General features: G+C 39.5%; 1 protein-coding gene across 4 annotated transcripts in view; it reads right to left on the bottom strand.

Annotated features, from left to right (window-relative positions):
* Positions 1-23,058, bottom strand: part of LOC122793621 (membrane-spanning 4-domains subfamily A member 4A-like) — a 562,524-nt gene that overhangs the window by 345,260 nt on the left and 194,206 nt on the right. For 3 of the 4 annotated variants that reach the window (XM_044061808.1, XM_044061810.1, XM_044061807.1), the window contains exon 3: positions 14,801-14,911. The exons of the other annotated variant lie outside the window; for it this stretch is intronic. In XM_044061808.1, coding sequence (XP_043917743.1) covers positions 14,801-14,911 — 111 coding nt within the window. The remainder of the gene's footprint in view (positions 1-14,800; positions 14,912-23,058) is intronic. 4 annotated transcript variants of the gene reach the window in all.

Genomic DNA, 23,058 nt, shown 5'->3' with positions numbered 1-23,058 from the left:
AAAAAGGTGAGGAAGAGGTAATAGCAACAGCACCAAATGTTACACTATAACATGGGGTAATACATACAATAATCCATATCTACAGTAACTGCAATGTTAAAAGGTATGTAGTGAGAATCTCTACATGAGCTTAGAACTGCAGCTAACTCACGTCCCACCCCCTAAAACAAACCTGACACCCATATAAGACTATATACACCTTGACAGGATGAATGCAACAGTAGATCTAAATAAGCATACTTGGAAGCTCCTCTTGAGAGGAATGGGTGGCACCCACGTCCACAACATATTGACTGATGGATGTCTGTGATCTGTCCTGTGTAGCAAGGTTTGCCAGGAATTCTGTGACTGTGAGAGGAGGTTCTGCTGCAGGCCCACCACCAGCGACCTGACGATCCCTGATCATGCCAGCTGTGCATCTTCTTGCTGCATTAATCATGTCCATAGCACAGTGTCGCACCTGCTCATAGATATGATTTTGATGACCCATGGCACTGATGTTATGCATCAGTTCATCCCACAGGGCTGTATATTCTGATCTATTTGCCCTCCCTCGGGACAGCATGACCTGGTAATGCTGTCACAATGTCTCATGATAAGGTCATTTTCCTCCTCAGAAAATGGTGGCCTGCGATATGCATGCATAATTTTTCCTGAAACACAAAGAAATGAGTACACATGTAAGGATCACATACATATGAGGAAACTATGTAGAAATGCAGCAGTAAAGGAAGGCTATAAGTATTCAATGTTTGATTACACATCTTATATTCAACAGTGGGCCAAACATACAAAGGGTGTGGACACAGCTAGGACAGTAGCAATAGTGACACATTCCATACTCACATATGCTTACACACCCAGCACAGCAGTCCATTGTAGTGTGCCCCATAGCAGGAAATATCCCCCCCAAAAAATATGAAATGCAAACAATAGTTCTAACAAGACAGCAGTGTTCTATTACAACTGCTATCAAAAGAAGTACCCAGGAGACCTGCGTACCTAGTTATCACACAGCATTATACCGTTGGTGTACTCGACATCCTCTCTATGTCTAACAGGGCTGAAGACCAACGCCATGTCATCAGTACAGCCCTAACACAGGCTTAATGATGTAATCCACATTCTTCCTAAATATATTCAAACACATCCTCATGTAGCAAACAACCAAATGAATACATACCTGATGGAGTACAATACTCCCCTGTTGAGAGACAATGCTGTACTAGAAATGTGTCAATGAGTTAGACATATGACATAACTCTCATCCATACTGGTTTGCCTAGCTAGTAATCTGCTTTTTTATGCTGGTTCTCATTAGCTGTTGATTGCATCTGAACCAATCTGTGCATCAGAAATGCTAAATGCAGCCTACACAGCTGAATCGCAGTATAAGCAGACAATCCCATGCAGCTGCAGCTACAACACAACACAACACAACACAACACAGATCAATCCCTTTTCTTATATATTGGGATGGAAATTTGTAGGGTAAAGATACGATGTCAGCACAAAGAGAATGTTTGTTGCAGCTATACTTTTTACATACAGATGTGTGTGCTACAGGCTGAAGCTGATAGGCATAGACAGAGAGGGTGAAGACTTTTCAAGGATGAAAACATAGAGGACTAACTGTGGGACCTGTGGCAGCCTTGTTTAACAGTCAGAGCCAGACTGAGGAAACTCATCCCACTGGAAATTAAGGTATGTGTTTAAGGTAAGTATGTTAGCCAAATGTATTATTAACAGAATAAAAGGCAACATGCTAGGTGTGTTCTAGAACAAGGTAGGGGGTACATTTACCATTATGTCAACCACTCGATCTAAGTCATGTGTATTGTCGTGGTAGTCATCTTGAAAGTGTGTGCTGGCAACCCTTGCTTTTACTTTGACTCCCATATATGTGAGTTACTTTTACACCTGTGATTGTCTAGAAGCATATGGTCTGATGAATCACTAGTATTTGGTGTGAAAGCACTTACCTCATTAAACTTTTAACATTTTATGCTTTCAGTCATGTTTCTGTGCCTTGTTTTCTACAGTTACATTTGTTGTTGGCTTGCAGGCACAGTTTATTATTTGGGGATTTCATTCTTTGTTTCTAATAGTTAAAATGTGTTCCTGTCTGTAGACCTTTGACGGCCATTATTTAGAAGCAGACATTCCATCTGAACTGCATTGGGTGGATATATATGTATAACACAGTCATACATATCACAGTTTTTAATGGTGATGTACAAATACATGTATTTGAAATGTTAGCCACAGCTGTGTTTGAACCCAGGACCATGTGACCCAAAGAAAAAAGTTTTCAAGGCATTTCACAGATTCAGCTACAGAGTCAGTGATATAGCAGGTGGGTTTTTACATGTATAGATAATTCCACACTAAACTGCTGTTACATACCTCACTTACACCTATAACTATGCATATGGCTTCATAGTGATTTATTTCTCTACTAGATTCCCAGTTAAACTGCAATTTATCCATTAATATTTTAGCAGATTTGCTGTGCAATGGAACATGATGTGCAGCATTGTGTAAACATGCTTAATGACAAGAAAATGACAATTACTATATTTTGCTTCCAACACCTGTGATACTTAACTGGCTGTGTGGCTTAGCGGGTTGATGCAATATTGTTCAATTCAGATGGTACTGGGTTTGGTATAGGGTGTAGGTGAACTTTTTGAATGTAATTATTATGCTTTCATATACTAGTAATACACCACCATTCAGTTTAGCGTAGTGATGCTGCACATAATGCAATATCGTGCAATGATTCCTTAAAGAAAAGTAAATTGGAGAGATAGAACAGTGTTGAAATGGGGTGCAAGCAGGGGGTAAAACATAGTGAAAGGTGGGTAGGAATGTGCAGGAAGAGTGTAGGAAAGAACCATAGTTATCCATTTCCTCAACAACAACTGTGCAATTGCAGATATTCTTAGCTGAATTTGGACTTTCACCCCCAAAGAGAGGGGTGATAATGACATAAGTCCTTTGTCAAGCCAACTGGACTGAACTACGTCCACTGGACATTTGTGTGAAATGGAGAGCTATGTAAGACAAGATTTTTTTTTCAGGGCAGATGTCCTTTTTATTTTTATTTTTTTAAGGAGAGAGTGGAATGTTGGGGAAGGGACATAAGTTTGTGTGGGGAAGGTAAGTTGTGAAGGTGAGGAAATATTTTCAAACTGACATGACATACAAGACAGCAAATAGGGTTGGTGAAGGGCACAAGATGGGGGTAAACACCTTGGTTGGGGAGGGGGTGGGGGATCCTGGTCCCATAGACATCAGACATGGTAACAATGTGACTCAAGTCCTTAGCCATGGGACTGTCAGCACTGTACCTTCACTGCTTCTGTGGAGGCAGTGGCTGACACTGGTGCTTGTTTCAGATCTTGCATTTTCACACATGGATAGTTGTCTAGAACTTCTGTTAACTTACATATTTGCTCTACTTAGTTACTGATTCTAATCTATAGCATATTAAAGAGAATGAACAGACTACAACATTAACCTTTAATCTGGGTATTCCACAACATTAACTAATGGTTGAAAGATATGCTACACAGTACTGCAGGGTCTATATTACCATGTCAACAGGGCTGTTCATCCAACACCCTTACATTGACCCATGTACACTAAAGTAATGTCTTTTGGCTTTTCCCAGTTAGGGGTCGCCACAGCGGAAAGCCAGTTTGCGTATGATTGGCAGTTGATTTTACGGTGCCGAGGTGCCAGCCCGATGTGCAATCTTCAATGAAGGCACACCCATTCATGCACACACCTACCTGCATGTCTTTAAACATCGCTCGATCATGGGGAGGACATGCAGACACCACACAAAAGGCACTCCAGCCAAGAATCAAACCGGAGAACCTCTTGCTGTGAGGCAACAATGCCAGCCTCTGCACCACTGCGACATGTTGACCCATGTACACTGAAATACCTAAATGTCGAATGGTCATAAAAGCAATTTTTTTTTCCCAGGGAAAAAAATCACTGGGTCATCAAAAAAACAAACCAACTGATAGACACAATGAAGTGGGGGGCTGTGCCCCTCACACCCCCCTAACTTAATATACCAACTCTGAGATAGCACTACAGTGGAAGAAATGGCAAATTCCCAACAGTGGCCCAGCAATTTTTTTCCCCTGGAAAAAAAATTACTTTTGTGGCCATTCCACATTTAGGTACATGTGTCAACATAAGGGCATTCGATAAACAGCCCTGTTGACATGGTAATATAGACCCAATACTGCATGCTCACTTGCTTTAACTTGCTTTACCAGTTCAGATATGCACTGAAACATTTATGAAAGTCTATGATGTCCCAAGTAGTTCATACATGACTGTTAAGACTGCAATATCTGTATTTATTTTATTTTATTAAGTTATGCATTCATTTATTACTTTATTAATTTTCTTACATACCGCACTCTTGCCTCATCCTGTCCAAATTCCTTCTATGGGACTGCATTTTGCAAGCCCTCTCTTCTGCAGCTGTGATAAGAGAGGGGAAACATTGTGCATACCGGTTTTGCACAGATTCAGCTTGTATATTTATAAATTATTAGAAAACATACTTACATATCTTTGCGGTGTTGCCTGCCTGTGTCTGTTGGATCCACTGATTCAAAGTATCCCTCTTTCATCTACAGAGGTCATCATAATGGTGACAACACTGCTCACCAGTGTGGGGGATACTAATTGTACTGGTCAGGTCCCTGGCAAAACTATCCTAGGCTTCATACTTGCATTCTGATCATTTATAATTGCTCTGCAGCAGCCGGGGTCCATATTGCTCTACCAGGAGTCCAATAAAAACCATAGACTTCTGAACACCCCAACATTGTGCCCTAAGGTGTACTCTTTCCCCCACAACAACCATATCAACACTCAATATCAGGCTCCAAGGAATACTGTGCAATTCCCACCTATTGCCCTTTAAATAGGATGCATTCATGCCATTGTGCATCATACCATAACTTTCACAAACGTGCCGCATCACATAGCTTTGCGTAAACTCACACAACCCATGTTTAAGTGAAGCTTAGCAATGCGCAAACATGAAAATACTCTTATCCATGTTTAAGTGATGCTTAGCATTGCACACTTTTTCTAAATTTCACAATAATTGAATTTAAAGTAAACTGATGTTTCACTGACCTGACTCAGTTTCACAACAGTATATATAAAAATATCACTGACAAGGACTCAAACACTAGACTTACTACACTGCAGGTTATGACTCAACCTCTCTAACCACTGGAATAGTGAAGGGAACTCATGTATCTTCAGATATACTGCAAAGGTGCCACTGTAAGCATACAGCAGCTTCACTGTGTGGGTTTGCACATTGTTAAGCACTGGACAACTACAACAATTAAATGCATATGGTTTCTATTTTTAGATGTATAGCGTATGTCTAATGCAGTAGTGCGCAGTGCTAAGCATAGCACAATAATGTTGCACATCTCACAAACAAGCTCATAAAAAATAAAAAAATAGAAATCAAACAAATCCGTTTTCTATTTTTAGATGTCTGGCACATGTCTGATGTATGGTTGCGTAGAGCTAAATAACGCAGTGCATTGTTCAAATAAGCACATAAAGGTAAAACAAAAATATTAAAATAAATCCTAATTAGTGAAATAAATTGGCTTGTAATCCTTTCTGTCAGGTTAAAGGTCTGAAAGGTATGTGGGTGTGCCGTTGGTCTAACACGGATTCAATATCCATGTTTTTCAGACCTCTCTAAGGTGTACACCACCATTAATATGCATGACACACTACCAAGGGAAGATCATGGCCATGTACATGGATACAGTCTGTGTAGGCTATACATGGAGCATACATGGACTTTATTGAATCCTGGGGAGTGAGATTGCAATGCAGCAAGGGTAGGGTTGCTATAATAATGGGGTTTTCAGTCATGTGGAAGAGACATTAAACCCTTCTAGTAATGGTGACAGTGCTATCCTACTGTGGATCCAGGCGAAAGTAAAAAAAAACTAAGTTACCTTTGTGATATAAATAGGAGCTGCTGGAGATGCATGTATATATCCCTGACACTACCCCTTCACTGGAACAAGCTCTCCATCTATGTCAAGCAGAGTTCCTTCATATATATTGATATATATATATATATATATATATATATATATATATATATACACACACATACACACACACACACACACACACACACACACACATACATCATACATACATATAAAAAACAACCAGTCTAAAAATCTGCAGGACCTTTATCAAAACAAAGTGCAACATACTCAATTAATTTAAATAAATAAACACCACATGTCAAAAATCACCTGACCGCCAACACACTGCAAAAAGTATTAAGAACAGAAATATTTTAATAATGGAATATGAAACCATCTGAAAAAATATTTTATATGTGTATATAAAGAAACTGCTTAAAATACAATTACATGTAAATATGTATTGTTTACTATTATAAACACCCCCTTTGTTTCAAAGTGACATGCTCCAGCTATGATAATGTCTATGTGGGTAACTCCACAAGAAGGTTATCTAAACATATTTATGAGCATACCCCAGCTATAATAAGCAGTTTTGAAACAAAGGGTGTATTTATTGTCACTCATCTTGTGTATCTGAATAAGGCGATGAGGCTTGGGTATTCGCTTAAGTAGTTTATTGCACACAAACACATCAGGATGGATGGCAGAAACATTAAACTTAAAACGAATGAACTAAATGACTGACTACTACACACATACATGCTTTCATTCTGGCTGCTCATTCAAAATGACACTCTTGCTTGCATGTACTTGGTACTTATATGCATATGCTCACTGACTGGAATGCTTCTTAAAGGTACATCACACACTCTTATCTACATTGACAATGACATTTGAATAGGCATGCAAAATATACATGCAATAATAAACAAAACAACAGTCATGTCCATGTTGTCATGTATCTGGAACTAGGTCTGGAAATGTGACCTGATCATGTAATGTAATAGCACTGGGTTTAGCAACAGGGATAGTCACTGAGGAATGTTCTACTTCAGGACTCTCAGGGATGTTCTCCGGAAAAGGGATTGCTGATGGACTCTCCTCTGGAAGAGGAACCTTAGACAAGTCACTCTGAGAATTACAGTCTTTATTACAGGCAGGATGCTGTACCACTGGCCCAGACACCAGTAGTAAATGCTTCTGATTCTGCCTAAATTCCATTCCTTGTGATTCCACGATGTACAAGCTCAGCTCTTGACACTTTTCACTATCTCCCCTTCTTTTAATGGATTGAGAAGTTTGCTGGTTTTATCATAGTAGGACTTCTGGCACAAATGATTTTTCAAGAGTTGGGCTTTCACTGCTTTGTTGTTCTTAGGACATGGAATCAATACATTGTTACTGATTGGTAATGTGGTTCTGGTATGTCTTGACATAAATCTCTGGGCAAGTGAACCAAGATGATTATCATGAGGAATGTTCCTGAGATTAATCAAGTTTAGCAAAACATTAGTATTGTCACATTTGGATCTCCCTAACAGCTGTTTTGCACTTTGAACTGCACATTTAGCCAAGCCATTTGACTGTGGATATTCAGGGCTACTCATAATATGAACAAAGTCCCATGTTTCAGCAAATTTCTTGAACTGTTGACTTCTAAACTATGCACCATTGTCAGAAATGATTCTGTGAGGACTACCATGGACAGAAAAATGTCTCTTCAACTTACTAATGACAGTACTGGACATCAGGTTAGGAAGTAGGTCAATCTAAAACCAATTTCAATAAAAGTCTACTAACACCAAGTAATGTTGACCATTTCACTTGAAGATATCTGTGGCTACTGCCGTCCAAGGTAGTTCAGGAATCTGGCTTAGCTAAAGTGGTTCTTTCTGTTGATGCAGCTTAGTACTATTACATGCAAAGCAAGATGAAAGTACTTTCTCAATATCTTTTGAGATAGAAGGCCAAAATACTAGTCCTCTCACCCTCTCACCCATCTTTTGGTAGAGTCACTTCCTGGGTGGCCAAGATCTTAATATACTCTTGTTGCAAGGATATTGGAACAATCACTTCTGAACCTTTCATGATGATACCTTTGTCTGACAAAATCTCATCTCTGTAGGGAAGCACTGCTGCACTTCTGGTGGTAAACAAGATTGCCTTGAAGGCCATCCTTGACTGATAAAGAGGTCGAGCTTCTGGAGAGTTAGATCTGAAGCTGTGTGACTTCTAAGCTCATCAATATGTGTGGAAGAAACAATTTTCACTTCCATGTCTTCAAAATCAGGTTTCTCATTCTCATGCAGTTCAGTGTTTTTGCTGGGCAATTGGGCTAAGGTAGCAAGATAAATAAGTTTCCCTTTTGTTTGCTAATGTGGTGATGGACTACATTAGTAAACAGGTTGGAGGGGACAGATCAACAAAGCTGCTGTATGCAGATGATGTGGCAGTGCAGGCAGATTCTGAGCTAGAACTTCAGCAAAGGATAGGAAAATGGAATGCAAATCTGAAGGCACATGGGATGAAACTAAGCACAGATAAGACGGTGGTAATGGCAGCAAATTGGGGAAATCAGAAGAAGCTGAGAATAGAGATAGAAGGGAAGATAGTGGAACAGGTAAACAGCTTCAAGTATCTAGGAGGAGGAGTTGAGGAGAAGGGTAATCTGAATGAAGCTGGAATCAGAGGGGCTGCAGCCAACTGGCATAGAGTATCAGGTGTAGTCTATGATAAAAGAATGCCAAAGAAGCTTTAAAGTAAGGTGTACAAAACAGTGGTGACCAGTACTACTGTATGGTACAGAAACCTGGGCAGCAAAGGCAGAACAGTTGAAGAAGCTAGAGGTGATGGAAATGAAGTGCCTGAGAAAGGTGATAGGATGCACACTGTGGGAGAGACGAAGAAATGAGGACATAAGAGTAGAAGCGAAAGTAGCTCCAACTTCAGAAAAGATTAAAAAGAACAGATTACAGTGGTTTGGGCACATGTGTAGAAAAGCAGTAGACAATATGGTGAAGAAAATTTGGGACAGACAAAAAGAAGGTAAGAGGAAGTGAGGATGTCCAGCAAAGAGGTGGATTGATTGTGTGAAAGAATATCTGTGACAGTCAGGCATGAGTGTTGAAAAAGGCAAGAGTGTGGCACTGAATCAAGAGAGTTGGCGACAGTTAACACGATACCCCAACCCCATGTAGAAAAATGGGAAGAAGGGTGCTGCTGATGATGATAAAGAAGTTTCCCTTTTGTGTAAACAAGATTGAAATTGTACTTTTGCAATTTGAACATCATGAGTTGCAGTCTCATAGTAGCTGTGTGCATTGGCTTTCTCAAAAGAGTGATTAGAGGCTGGTGGTCAGTTTCTATCTGGATAGGTCAGCCATAAATATAATCATGGAACTTCGAACATGCAAACACAATTCCCAAGAGTTCTTTCTCATCTGGGCATACTGCATCTTGGTTTGAATTAGAATTTTTTATGCATAGGCTACTGGTCTACCTTCTTGCAGAATGACTCCACCAAAACCAAACTTAGAAGCATCACAAGAAAGAGCAACTGGTTTGTGAACATCATAATATCTCAAAGTGGGTAGATTGTCAATTTTCTGTTTCAGAACATCAAATACCATTTGGTGTTGTTCTGACCAGGACCAGGTTACATTTTTGCATGTCAGTTCTTTAAGTAGTGCTGAAAGTTGGCTAAAATCTGGAATGAACTTGCCTAACTAGTTGACCGTACCAAAAACAGTTGTAGGCTTAGACATTGTCCGGAGCTTGCATCTTGAGAATTGCTGTTTGTTTGGAAGGATCTGGTTGTAAGCCTGAACTAGTACAAATGACCCACATAAGTAATTTATCTTAGCCTGAATTTATATTTCTGAGGATTCAGCTTAAGATTCACTTCATGAGCTCTTTCCAGATCTTTTTTGAGGTTTCTATCATGTTTGACTTCACCATTGCCTCCTACTAGAATATTATCTACTATTATAGCACATGGATAGCCAGAAAAAAATGTTCCATTGCATACTGAAAGACTTCACTGGCAGAATTTATTCCAAATGGCATTCTCAGAAATCTGTACCTTTTGAATGCTGTGCTGAATGTGGTTAGTAATGAAGATTTTCTATCAAGCAAAATTTTTCAAAATGAACATTTTGTATCTAAGACAGAAAAAAAACAGTGGCATTTGGCATGACAGCAGCAACTTCCTCAACTGTGTGCATAGGATGATGAGGTATTTTTCATGCTTTGTTCAAATCTCTTGGATCAGTATATATTCTGATACCATCTGAGCTTTTCATATGAGCTACTACCATGGAGGATACCCATTCATTTGATTCTTCTACTGGACACATTACTCCTACCTGCACCATTCTGTGTAGTTCAGCCTTGACTCTGTTCTAGTAGCTACTGGAACTTTCCATGTTGGTCTTATGATTGGGCTTACCTCAGGGTCTAACTTCATGGTGTACACAACTAGGAATTTGCCTAGTTTGTCTGCATAAATATCAGCATAGTCAGAAAAAATGGTTTAGGTGAAATTTAAGCTGCTATCATTCAAGCTTACATGGTGGACTTCTTTGTTACATGAAAGCAGTCCCATTTTCAAACGGTCTCTGAGGCCTAATAATGACTGCATCATACTCTCAACCTCTTAGAGCAAAAAATCTGGACAAAGCCTAAAATGATGGGGGTACAAATAAGGACATATTTTAAATATTGCTCTTACAAACTTATAAAGTTGATAGAATAATAGGTTTTGCATTAGCAGGACTTTTCTGAAGGATGTGGAGTCTTAAACTCAAATGTTTTTTTCATTATTTAATAATTCAATTCTTAGCTATTTGCCAGAAATGTACAGATTTTTAGGAAGAACACACCAAAAATATGACTCAAAAATCTGGACATTCTGCGAAAATCTGTACAGTTGAGAGGTCTGGACTGCATGTGTCTCTTGACTACATAAAACTGTAAGCAATAGCTGTTCCCAGCAGAGTAACATTAAAACACTACTGAGCTTTCTGTTTGAATCCCTTCACCACCATAAGCAACAAACTTTGCACACTTTGCCAAATCAAGTTGTTTTGCAGCTTTTACTCTAGCAAATGTTTCTGCTGACATAACACTGCACTTTGAGCCAGTATCTACTTTGAGCTTTACAGGACTCCCATTAATCTGAACAGTACAAAAGATTTTGTTCTTTGCCCACAAATCTACTGTAGTGACTGCTTCACCAAGCACAGACACAGCATCAACATAAAAAGTAGGGTTGCACCTTTCTAATTGATCAACTTGCCTCTTTGAATGCTCTTTTCTAATAAAATGTGTCTAGTTTGATTTACAAAACCTTTTGAAATTATTCCACTTATTACAAGAATGGCACTGCTGACCAAAGTTAAGCATGTTTCTAATTTTTTTCATGATTTCCACTACAATTTCTACAGCTGACTATGAGGTTGGCTGCAGGTTTTGTTGTCTCCCTTGTGCTTTGCTGTATGTACAATAGGCATTACTGAAGCTGCTCTGGGTTTTATAGGAACCATACACTTTGGTCTGTATCATTTAACCTTGTGCTGCATACAATCTACATTGGCTTTGGAAGGCACTGACAGCATGCTTTTCTCATTTGTATGCTTTTCTGCAAGCTCATATACCTGGCAAATCTCAATACCCTTATTTAATGTTAAATCACTGTCTCAAAGCAAGATCTTTCTCACTGTGTTATTAGTAATACCACACATAAGCCTGTCTTTTATCAGCTCATCTCTCAGATCACAAAATCTGCACGTTTTAGTTTTATTTCTCAAGTCAGTTATATATGCTGCAAAACTTTCACCAGGCTTTTGATCTCTTGGGTAAAATAAATGCCTTCCCACTGTAATATTCATTTGGGGGTTACACATTTCTCTAAATTTTTGCTTTAAGCACTCAGGGTCTTCCCGCGTTTCAGCCGGTACCACAATATGGTGGTCTTCCCTCTCCCCTGCAAACACACAGCAGGTGGATATACAAATGAACACTGTCTTTCAATGGCTTTTGACCCAACTAAATGAATAAATGCCTTTGTATGTGTGTCTTTGTCATAAAAAGCAGCCTGTATGAAAATATTGTACCCTTGTTCAAACACTCTCCAATTCTCTGCAGTATTGTTATCAAACACAAGTGGAGTGGGCCTGCAAAATCCTTCTGCCATGCCCACAAATTATAGTTGAACACACAATGCAATCCTGGCTCTTGTAATTACGTACGAACATGCATACATACCAGGTATTTGTAATAATATTCAGATGCATAATAAACTCTTTGAAAGACTGTACTTTGCAAAACAAAAAACTGTACTGTAATACTACGCACACTTGCCAACACTCTGCATACTTTGGATACTTCAAGTAGATTTACTTAATATGAAAAAGTAGTGCATAGCAAAAAAATACAGTCATTTCCATTTTTTTATACATTTTATGCATTGTTTCAAATGTTTTTGGAATTATTTTGATTATTTTTATCAATATGTTGCAGTTTCAGACGTTTCATTTAATTAGAAAAACGTTTTGAGCATTCTGAGTGCTTCATTTTAAATTTGTTGCAAAAAGAAAATAATTTATGTGAGTTTTAGCACCCAGAATTCATTTCTGAGCTTTGGATAATCTACTCTTGTTTATTCCTCCATTTCTAACTGCGTGCCTTCTGGTTTTGACTTTGGATCCCATTCTGACACCACATCTTGTGTATATGAATAAGATGATGAGGCTTGGGTGTTTGTTTAAGTAGTTTATTACACACAAGCATATCAGGATGGATGGCAGGAATATTAACCTTAAACAAACTAACTGACTGACTGCTACACACATACATGCTTTAACTCTGGATGCTCACTCAAAATGGCATTCTTGCTTGCATGTGTTCAGAACTTGTATGCACATGCCCACTGACTGGAATGCTTCTTAAAGGTACATCACACACTCTGATCTATATTTATAATAGTAACCAATACATACTTATATATAATTGTTTAAAAACAGTTTCTTTATATATATATATATATATATATATATATATATATATATACATACATATATACATATATATATATATATATATATATATATATATATATATATATATATATATATATATATATATACACAAAAGATTTTTCCAGATGGTGGTTTCATATAGCTTTTTAAAAATAATATATCTGTTAGTAATAGTTTCTGTAGATTTTTTGGATTGCCAGGTGAGTTTTGTCATCTGATTTTTAGTTATTTAAATGAAGTGAGTCTGTTACCCTTTGTTCTGATGAAGTTCCTATATATGTTCACTAAATCTTTGCATTAAACATTGTCTTCTTAGACTGGTTGGTTTTAGTTTTTATTGACTCAAAAATGTCAGCATTTCACACCTGCAAATCCTGATTTTTGGTAACAGTTCCTCCCTATTCTAATTCAAGGCTAATTTAGACAACTGGAACCAGAAATTCACCTTCAAGTTTGAACCCAAGACTCCAATGGATTCAAGCTGCCTGTAATTGATTCATCTCCCAGGCCACTTCCTGTAAATGTTTAATCTCCCAAGCCCCAGCTTACAATGAGAATAGCAGAAGAACATGCCAGAGATTTGGGATGCATAACTAGGCTTAAAAGGTCCCTTGTGGTCATTAGCCTAGTGCACCTCTATAAGCTTATGAACCTACAAATCATTATTAGTGCAGACAAAGTCTTAACTAGTGACTTTGCCTACAACTTCACCCTCACAAAGAAATAATAAGTAAAAGAACCCAGACCACTGGTAACAATAAAAGAAGGGAATTTAATGAGTGCCTTAGCCCAAAGCCTCCTCCCACAAAAGCAATTTATGGAATTTCCAGGCTGTAAGTGAATAAGGCTGCACATACTAGTCACTTCACTGTAATCTATAATGATTTTACATGTAAAGTGCTATAACATAAATAAAGCAAATGTAAATGGGATTGTTTGTCTGTCTTATATTGTCTTATATTATTGGGCAGTCTCCAATTTTGACACTGAGATTTTCTGCCAGTCTTATGATTTCATACTTATCATGTATAAAGCTTTGTATAATAAAATAAAATACACAAATATAAATCTTGTGTGATATGCCAACTACAAGAATGTAATTCCTTTTCAGTAGACTAGAGGGCTTACTTCATTTTCTAGGAATGTTTTATAAGCTTAGGAAGATCACATACACAATACTTTGTCTATGTCCAAACCTTGGAAACATGGGAAGTAGATATGACTTAATGTCATCACTTCATTATAAGAATCTTTGGCATTTGCAGACCTGTTCAATGGTTAGTCTGTTGTAGACATGAGATATGCAAAGTGGTTCACTTTGACTCCAAAGTAAGAAGACAACATGATGGACTCTCTTACAATGGTCTTTTTCTAGGGCATTTTGTGCAATCTGTAGAACAGACTGACACAGAAAAGTAATTTGGGGGGGGCAGAAACCCAGTCCCAACTCCCCTTATCCAGACAGAGGCCTCTTCCTTGTCCCACTTATAGATACCCAACTCCACAATTTTTGCATCTAAGGAGAAAAAAATGAATATAATAACCCTTAATGAGTGGTAATTCAGGAGACTGAACTTGACAAATCATTATCTGACAAATTTAGCCTCAATAAATCATACAGTCCCTGCATCTGTGTTTCCATCAGCAAATCAGTTTTTAGAATATTTTTATTCAAATATTTAATTGCTTCTTCACCCCCTCCAAATGTCATGCATACTAAAATGAAAATCAGACCTAAATGCAACTTACCAGTGCAGAACTCCAGAATGGCAGGCCAATTCCTATTAGAAAGGTATCAACTGGTAGACTTACAGCAATTCCCATAGTGATGATCACGATTCCAATCATAATCTGGGTTGTCTGCAAGAAAACATGAAGATATTAGAAAGTTGTAACCAGTTTCTCTGTTTTGCATTACTTGAAAGAAAATAGCAAATCCTATAAAACACACAAATACACACACACGCACACACACACACACACACACACACACACACACACACACACACACACACACACACACACACACACACACACACACACACACACACACATGCACAAAAAAGAAATGAAAAGATTTTGTATTCAAGCCACTTTTGAAGGCACATCTTCATTTTCCGCAAATAGTATGTCACATAGTAGTTTCACACTTATAAGCCATTTAGTGGACCCAGCCACATACCAGAATGTAGAAGGGAAAGAAATAAACAATTCAATAAACATTTGGAGGTTTTACTAAAAGATATGTGTGTGTGATCTTTTAATCCCTTGATTTGGATGTTATTTGGGATATTTTTTCAGGTTCTTTACAGTTTATGGACATCAGGTTTGGTCTTAAGCTCTGTGCTTCTAAGCATAGCCAAAAAATCCCCATGCTGTACTGATGAGCTCAGAAAAATAGTGAAACATGGCATTCTTAAGCTAGTGGGGTTTGGCTTTATTGGCCTGAATCCAGCAATAAAGACATAAAAAGTAAAAAGTAAAACATCATGGGCATTCAAAAGCAATGTCACTGAAACACTGGTATGTTGGGTCTCTACTGAAGAAGGTTTAAGGTCTTACACAGTAAAGTCCCTAGTGGGGGGTTGTTCTTGAAGTTTTTACCTGAATAGTTTGTCCATGTGACATTTTTACCTTTTGATGTTTGTGTGTGTGTGTGTGTGTGTGTGTGTGTGTGTGTGTGTGTGTGTGTGTGTGAGAGAGAGTGTGTGTGTGTATGTGTGTACATATATATGTATATATATATATATATATATATATATATATATATATATATATATATATATCTACCTGAAAATGCTGAAAGTCCACAATGTCAACGACGAGAACACCAACACCGGAAGATCGACAACGGAGATGATCGACAGTTGAAAATCTCGATGGTGAGAACACCGACATGTTAAGGTAAGTGTGCGATAGTGACGGACTGTAGGGTTAGGGGTGGATTAAGTGAGTTAGGGTTAGGGTGCGGGTCAGGTGAGTGTGCGATAGTGACAGACTGTAGGGTTAGGGGCGGGTTAAGTGAGTTAGTGTTAGGGCGCGGGTTTGGTGAGTATGTGATAGTGACAGACCTTAGGATTAGGGTTTGGGTTAAGGTTAGTGCATAGATAGTTGTGTATGTAAGGTTTAGTGTAGATTTGTAAGGTTTTTGGTGTGCTTCTGTTGTGTGTTTGCATTTTGGACAGGGGATTTGTTTTGTTTGTTGACTGTTGGAATTGTGGTTTGTCTGGCATGTGAAGTTTCATGTTTTTGAACTTTTGGTGTCAGTGATTTCAGTTATCAGGTAGACCTATATATATATATATATATATATATATATATATATATATATATATATATATATATATAGATGAATTCTCTTTAGACACGCAAGATACTGAAACATCGAATTTCAGTATCTCGAGACCAGAAGTGCACAAACTCACAAAAGTGAAACTACAGAACCTGAGACTGACAATGTTGAATTATCAAAACATCGAAAACCATGGTTTGGCTATGTATTTATTTATTAGATGAACTACTGATAGTTCCCGTCACCATCCATAGTTCCTGTCACCATCCATGGTGCTCCATCCTGTAACTGTGATACCTGGCAGCCTTTGCCAGATTACGGAGACAACATTGTACTGCAGAAGAACGTCAAATCCACTCAAGGAGATATGTAAAGCACACCCTTCACATTTTCAGTACTCTAGACATAGCTTTAAGGAACCCTACTGTATCATATGCACCTTTGTTTTTCAAAATATGTTAAAACTGGGTATGTCTGCGGATCATTTGTCTCTGCTTAGGCGAAGGCAGGCACCCACCAGCCATCTGAACTCTGAGTTCCTCTACCCAGTCCTGTTCCCTTGCTAGAGGTGACATCAGGACAGACAAATCCATAGCTCTGGAACCTAATAAACATTTTAGCCTATGGTGTTAAGCCTCCACAGAGTTCTGGGTGCGGGGCAGAAACAGGGCGTTGACCTCATATACATTCCAGAACTGGACAGGGAACAGGAGTGGGAATCGGCAGTGTGCCTTAGTTGTTGAGCTGAATTTCCTGAGTTTTCTGAGGACATACCAGTCAGAAAAGTACTTTATTAACTGCCTTCCCTCTGGAGTGAAGGACTCCCATAGCAGTGTGAATGCCGGTAACACCTCCTCCTTGGGTAGGAAAGCCAGAGCCACTAGACACTTAACCGATAGCTGGAACTCATAGTTGGTGTTGTATATGGAAGCCAAGGTCAACTGTTGCACTTTCTTCCAGATATTCTGGCCAAAGTAGAACATGCAACCCTTAGCTGTAATACCGTTAATGTTGGATCTAATACTTTTAATGGCCACTATTTCAAAATCAGAAAGTACAGACAGTAGATACATTTCAAGACATGTTCTGCAAGTAGCTGAAACACACAGTGTCACAGATAATTGTATGCCTTCAAGGATTTCTTGCTTATCAAACAGAATAGCAGAGGTACAGATTTGCTATAGCCACCATACTTCACAAGGCCGTGGATGCTATACAATTGATGGCAGAAGATACCGTTATAGATGAATGTGCCATCCATTAGCCAAATAGTAGTCCTGCTGAGATTGTACAGGTTATTTACTGTTGTTAGAACAATGACTATAATGTCTGTACTTCCATCAACAAGCCTCTTTTCTATGAATACCCTCATTTTTATGGGGAAAAGGTGTACATTTATATCCTGTAGCTGCACTGTGGAATTACTGGTATGTTTATTATCTGTCCTCCAGACTCTCCCAACTTGCTGTAACAAGGCGTTTTGGGTGGGTAAACTGGGGATAATATCCATGGCCATAGAAGCTAGGACATTATCTGCCAACAGAGCTGGAGTGTCTCATAAAACTTCCACACTATACCTCAGTTCAGAACACAACTTATATCTAGCGATCTCACTCGGATCACCTGCATGATTGTGCTGCACTGGTTTTAACAACTCCTCCCCAGACCCACAAGTTGTTGTTACAGCCCTACCTTTGCATTGCTGGGAAGAATTCCATTTACAATGCCAGCATTTCTTATTCTTTAATACCCATTCAGGGTTCAGTATATATCCTTCCAGTAACAGCATGGATTTTCCTTTTTGTGAAACATTTGTTTTGTATATTGCACCTATACTTCCTGGCACAGGATATTGCACATCAGCCATTCTGCCTGTGGTACTTCATACTCTGTGAGGACAGTAATGGACAGTACCTATAATGAAAACATTCACGAGGTATGCTATTTAATGTTTTGTCCGCAGTTAAATGAGTTTTTGCTTTTGTGAGTTTGCAAGCTTCTGGTCTCAGGATACTGAAATTCGATGTTTCAGTATCTCAAGTTTCTAAACTGAATCTATGTATATATATATATATATATATATATATATATATATATATATATATATATATATATAAAATTAAAGTGCAAAAGCATTAATGCACAATACATCAATGACGGTACTTGGTAAACAAAAACATTTGAAAATAAAAACTGAAGTCAAAACAACTGAAAAAGGAAAACAAATAGTTTCCTTTTCTTATTGCTTAATCCTACCCCTAACAATCACTACAAACCAAATGTTAATACCGATGCTGTTAGGGAAAGAGTTTTTCATAATCTAATGCCTAGGGTTTGGGCAGGGGCAGGAACACAATTAGGGTTAGTATGTATGCGTGAAGTGACATTCACGGATGCCCTGTTGCTATAAAATGAAATTGTCAACAAACTGCTAAGGCAAGACTGTCAAAAAATGCAAGCCGTGGACATTCATGAGTGTGATAGTGACTCGGGGTCAATAACAATGCTAATGTCTTCTTCTGAACAGACTCAACAAACAGGACCATTTAAATGGAACACTAAATGCAATCTTGGGTATTGACTAGTATTTGCATGGTATTACATTGGGATGAAATGGATAAGCTTAAAATGACCTCTGGGTTGATAGCCTAGTAATCTCCCATGATTCTATGATCCAACAACTAAAATGCTCACCAAAGTGGAGAAGATATTTACTAACTACATGGGGGTTAATATCAAGGATATCAGTAAATCCACAGGACTTAAAACAATTTAATAGAAATATCTGGTAGGTCTGTCATTATCAGAGGATAGGGTCCATCAGCACTAATTTGAATAACCTTAATGATGCTGCATACCCAAAACTTAAAAACTAGAATATGTGAACTGTACTTTGTGAAATGTTAATCCAAATGCATATTTTTGTTAACTATGTTAAAGTTATGCTGCTTAATATTCAGAGGGTAATTTACTGTAGTTTTACTTACACAGACTTTATGGTGATTAGATAACAACAGAAACTGCAAAGCTTGTCATATGTGTAATCAGTTATGTAATTATAATAACACTAATGGCATCAGGATGGGAGTAAACAAGCTCATCCCCCGCGTTGGACTGCAGACAAGTATTGCATTTACTATATTTTTAAAACCCCATTAGATTATTTCCAAACTTAAAAACCACAGAGGTTTGTGATCAAAACAAGCTACCTTGTCTTAATGTATCTTTCATAATTGGGCAGATTCACGAAGGCTTACACGGAGTTTAAGAGTAGTGTAAGCCTCCCGATCCAGGAACAGCCCAAACCTCCATGTAAGAGACAGCTAAAACGTCTCTTACACGGACTGGGCGTGGAAATGCTCAATACCTCATTTGCAGCTCAAAGATATGCAAATGAGGTATCTGAGCGATCCAGGAAGCCCAAACCAGCTGACAACTGAGTACATTTCTGCAAAATTGACAACGGAGCTATGTCAGCTCCAAATAAAGGGTGCATATGTGTCATCTAGCATGCCAATGGCCAAATATGTGGCCATTGGCATTAAAAATTGATGCAAAATTATTTAAAATAACTTTTTTTTTTTCGGGGGATTTTGATGTTTAACTGCAGCACACCAGCAAACGGGGTGCGCTGCTCAAAAGTAAAAACCGAAGCTTATAAGCTCACAATTGTGGGTTTTATGTATTACATGGAATGACAATGAAGGGACTAGCAGACTAAAAACAATACGGCCACCGTGTAGTGGTTGCCAAGGGGGGAAGCTCAGTGTAAGAGATGTAACTAAACATTACTAGGCAATCCTATGTAAATGAGGGTTACAATACTGAATCACACTGCCACATAGGTAATGAGCACTTTCCGAGTAGTGTAAGAGTTACAGAAGGGGGAGGAATAGAGTAAGAGGTAGGTGACATCACGGGGGGGAATGATAGAAATAAATGTATCACATTGGAGGGCAGTGTAACGTGACAGATGACAGACAGACATCAGGGAGAGAGGTGTGTCCCAACAGAACACAAGGAAAGTCAAGAAATAGAGGGTGCACACTATCCCTACACTCAAACTTTCTTGATATACGTGCATGCGCGTGTGTAAGGCGGGTTCAACATGTGGGAGCGTGTTGCAAACCGTTTTAAATGGTTTGCGCGGGCGTGCACGTGTGTAAGGCAATGTAAACATCAGGAAGCCTGTTGCCTGATGCATAAGGCTGTGTGCGCGCGTTTTACCATGAATCAGCCAAGTTCAAACCGTGTAAGGATGTGTGAGCGCGTTTAAGTCACTGTGAGCGTGCTTATGCTGGTGTGTACATTGCTCCCCCTGAGGAAACAGAGAGGAAAAAGGAAACAACCAGATTACAAGGAAGCTGCCAGAGGATACTGCTGGAGTTAATTGGTGATAACAATTAGAAGCAGGCAATTACACAGGCAGACTAGAAGCCCAACCCAGCACTTAAAACACTGCAAACAGCAGTGCAGGGTTTTTCTCTCAAGAGATACTGCAAGAAAGGAGTAAGCTATCAGAATTGAAAACTGAAAAAGCTGAACTCAGAGCAGAAATGCTAGGGGCTGCCATAGCTGTTATAATCAGGCATAGGCGAATTGCTGAGGGTGGTGACAATGCAGATGCTGACAGACAACCCAGAGTGAGGAGAAGGAGAACAGTATACAGGCCCAGTGTCACCTACCATGGGTTACATGAGCTGGAGATAGTAGAGCGCTACAGAGTGGACAGAGACCTTCTGCAGCAAATTGTTGAGCTGTGCAGGCCACGCCTCACACACAGAACCAACAGAGGGGAACCCATCCCAGTGGAAATCAAGGTATGTGTTGGCCTAAGAATACTAGCAACAGGTACCTTCCAGAGACCAACTGGTGATATGATGGGGATATCACAGGCATCAGCCTCCAGGGTACTGCACCAGTTCCTGGATGCCATGTCAGCACATGTCGGTGATCATGTATATTTCCCCAATGCCCGTGAGGTATTGGCCAGCAATATGCGTCTCTTCCAGCAAATAGCGGGATACCCTGAGGTACTGGGTGCAATAGACTGCGCGCACATACGCATCAAAGCACCAGCCGGTGAGTGGGGTAGAGCCTATATTAACCGCAAGGGATTCCCCTCCATCAACTGCCAGGTCATATGTGATGCTCAGGGCATAATAATGAACGTGTGTGCTGGCTGCCCTGGGAGTTACCACGATTCCCACATCTGGCATCTGACGCAGCTGTACCAATCATTTGCCAGTGGGGACGTCCCACACTGACACCTAGTGGGGGATGCAGGTTATGCACTTGAGCCGTGGCTGATGACACTCATCAGAAATGCACACACACCTGAACAGGAACGCCATAATGAGGCACACGCACAAACACGTAATGTCATAGAGCGTGTGTTTAGGCTGCTCAAGTCACGGTTCCAGTGTCTGGACACATCTGGTGGAGCCTTGCAGTACACACCAACTACATGTACCCAAATGATCATGATATGTGCTATGCTACATAATATGATCCTGTGGAAACAGCTGCAGCAGGACCAGCATAGGGCTGGGCCAAACATACCCCCACCATTGCCAAGGCCACCACAGGCAGAGGGTGACTCAGAGGAGGAACAACTTGACCTTGCCCCAGTAGGCAGAAGGAGGCGTGCCCAGTATGCCCTGGCCTTGGCAAAGAGGCAACGCATAGCACATACACTGGCTCAGTAGGAACACTGGGACTGATACCCCCTCCGACTCACTCATATAGTAACAGGGACACCTAACATGACACAACCTGCTTCCAAACATGTACAGGGAGTGTAGTATGTGCATCCGACAGAGGCAGCCCTGCAGCACCACCTGAGGCATGAATGCCATGTGTTAAGTAATGTAACACCATGTACCATATGCACACCTGAGGACCCTGATTAACATCCACCCTCACCAATCATGAACCACAAAAACACAAACCTACCTTCATAGGTACCACAAGGGATAGGAACTTAGATGTAATGCTACCCAATGCCAGAAGTATAAACAGCAAGATGTGTGCAGTGTAAACGCACACAGTATAGAGAATGTAGATATCAGTGCTGTAATAGAAAACTGGGTCAAAGCCCACATCAGCACCCTAACACTACCAGGTCACAGCTCATACAGTGATGTACAGCTGCAAAACATGGAACAAGCTACAAAACGAGGGTGACTAGCAATAAATGTCATGGATAACCACACCCCCATGTTGGTACCACAACAAGAAGCAGCATGGATTAGCCATGGTCAAATACCAATGGCTAAAACTGCCTACCACTATATAGCTTGCTGCAGACCACTGTCCTAATAGCAGGAACTGCACCAGGCCTATGTTGGAATACATGAAGATATCAAGCCCCCAAACCACATTATATTGCTTGACTGAAAATACTTACACATACACCATAGTTTCATAGTTTCATAGTTTACTACTAGGCTATCTGCCCTAGTGCATTTATAAGCCTAGCCACAGTGATGTGGCTATTGCCACCCCTTATAGTGGTAATAAGTGTACAGAATAGATTCTGAATATTGTGCCTCTGACTTAGTAGTGACACATTATGACCCCTTTACTTAATCAAATTAATTGACTGTGCCTCTGTCTAGTAGTGACACAGGGAGGACCCCTGGGGTAAACCTACGATCTCACATCCACTTGTCCAGATTTCTCTTGAAGAGAGTCAGTGAGGGACTCTGTGTAA

The sequence above is a fragment of the Protopterus annectens genome, chromosome 2.part0 (genome assembly GCF_019279795.1).
Source record: "Protopterus annectens isolate FY-2018-M chromosome 2.part0, PAN1.0, whole genome shotgun sequence".
NCBI classification, from domain to species: Eukaryota; Metazoa; Chordata; order Ceratodontiformes; family Protopteridae; genus Protopterus; species Protopterus annectens.
The sequence above is the reverse complement of the archived record's forward strand: the minus strand, read 5'-3'. Positions and strand labels throughout refer to the sequence as shown.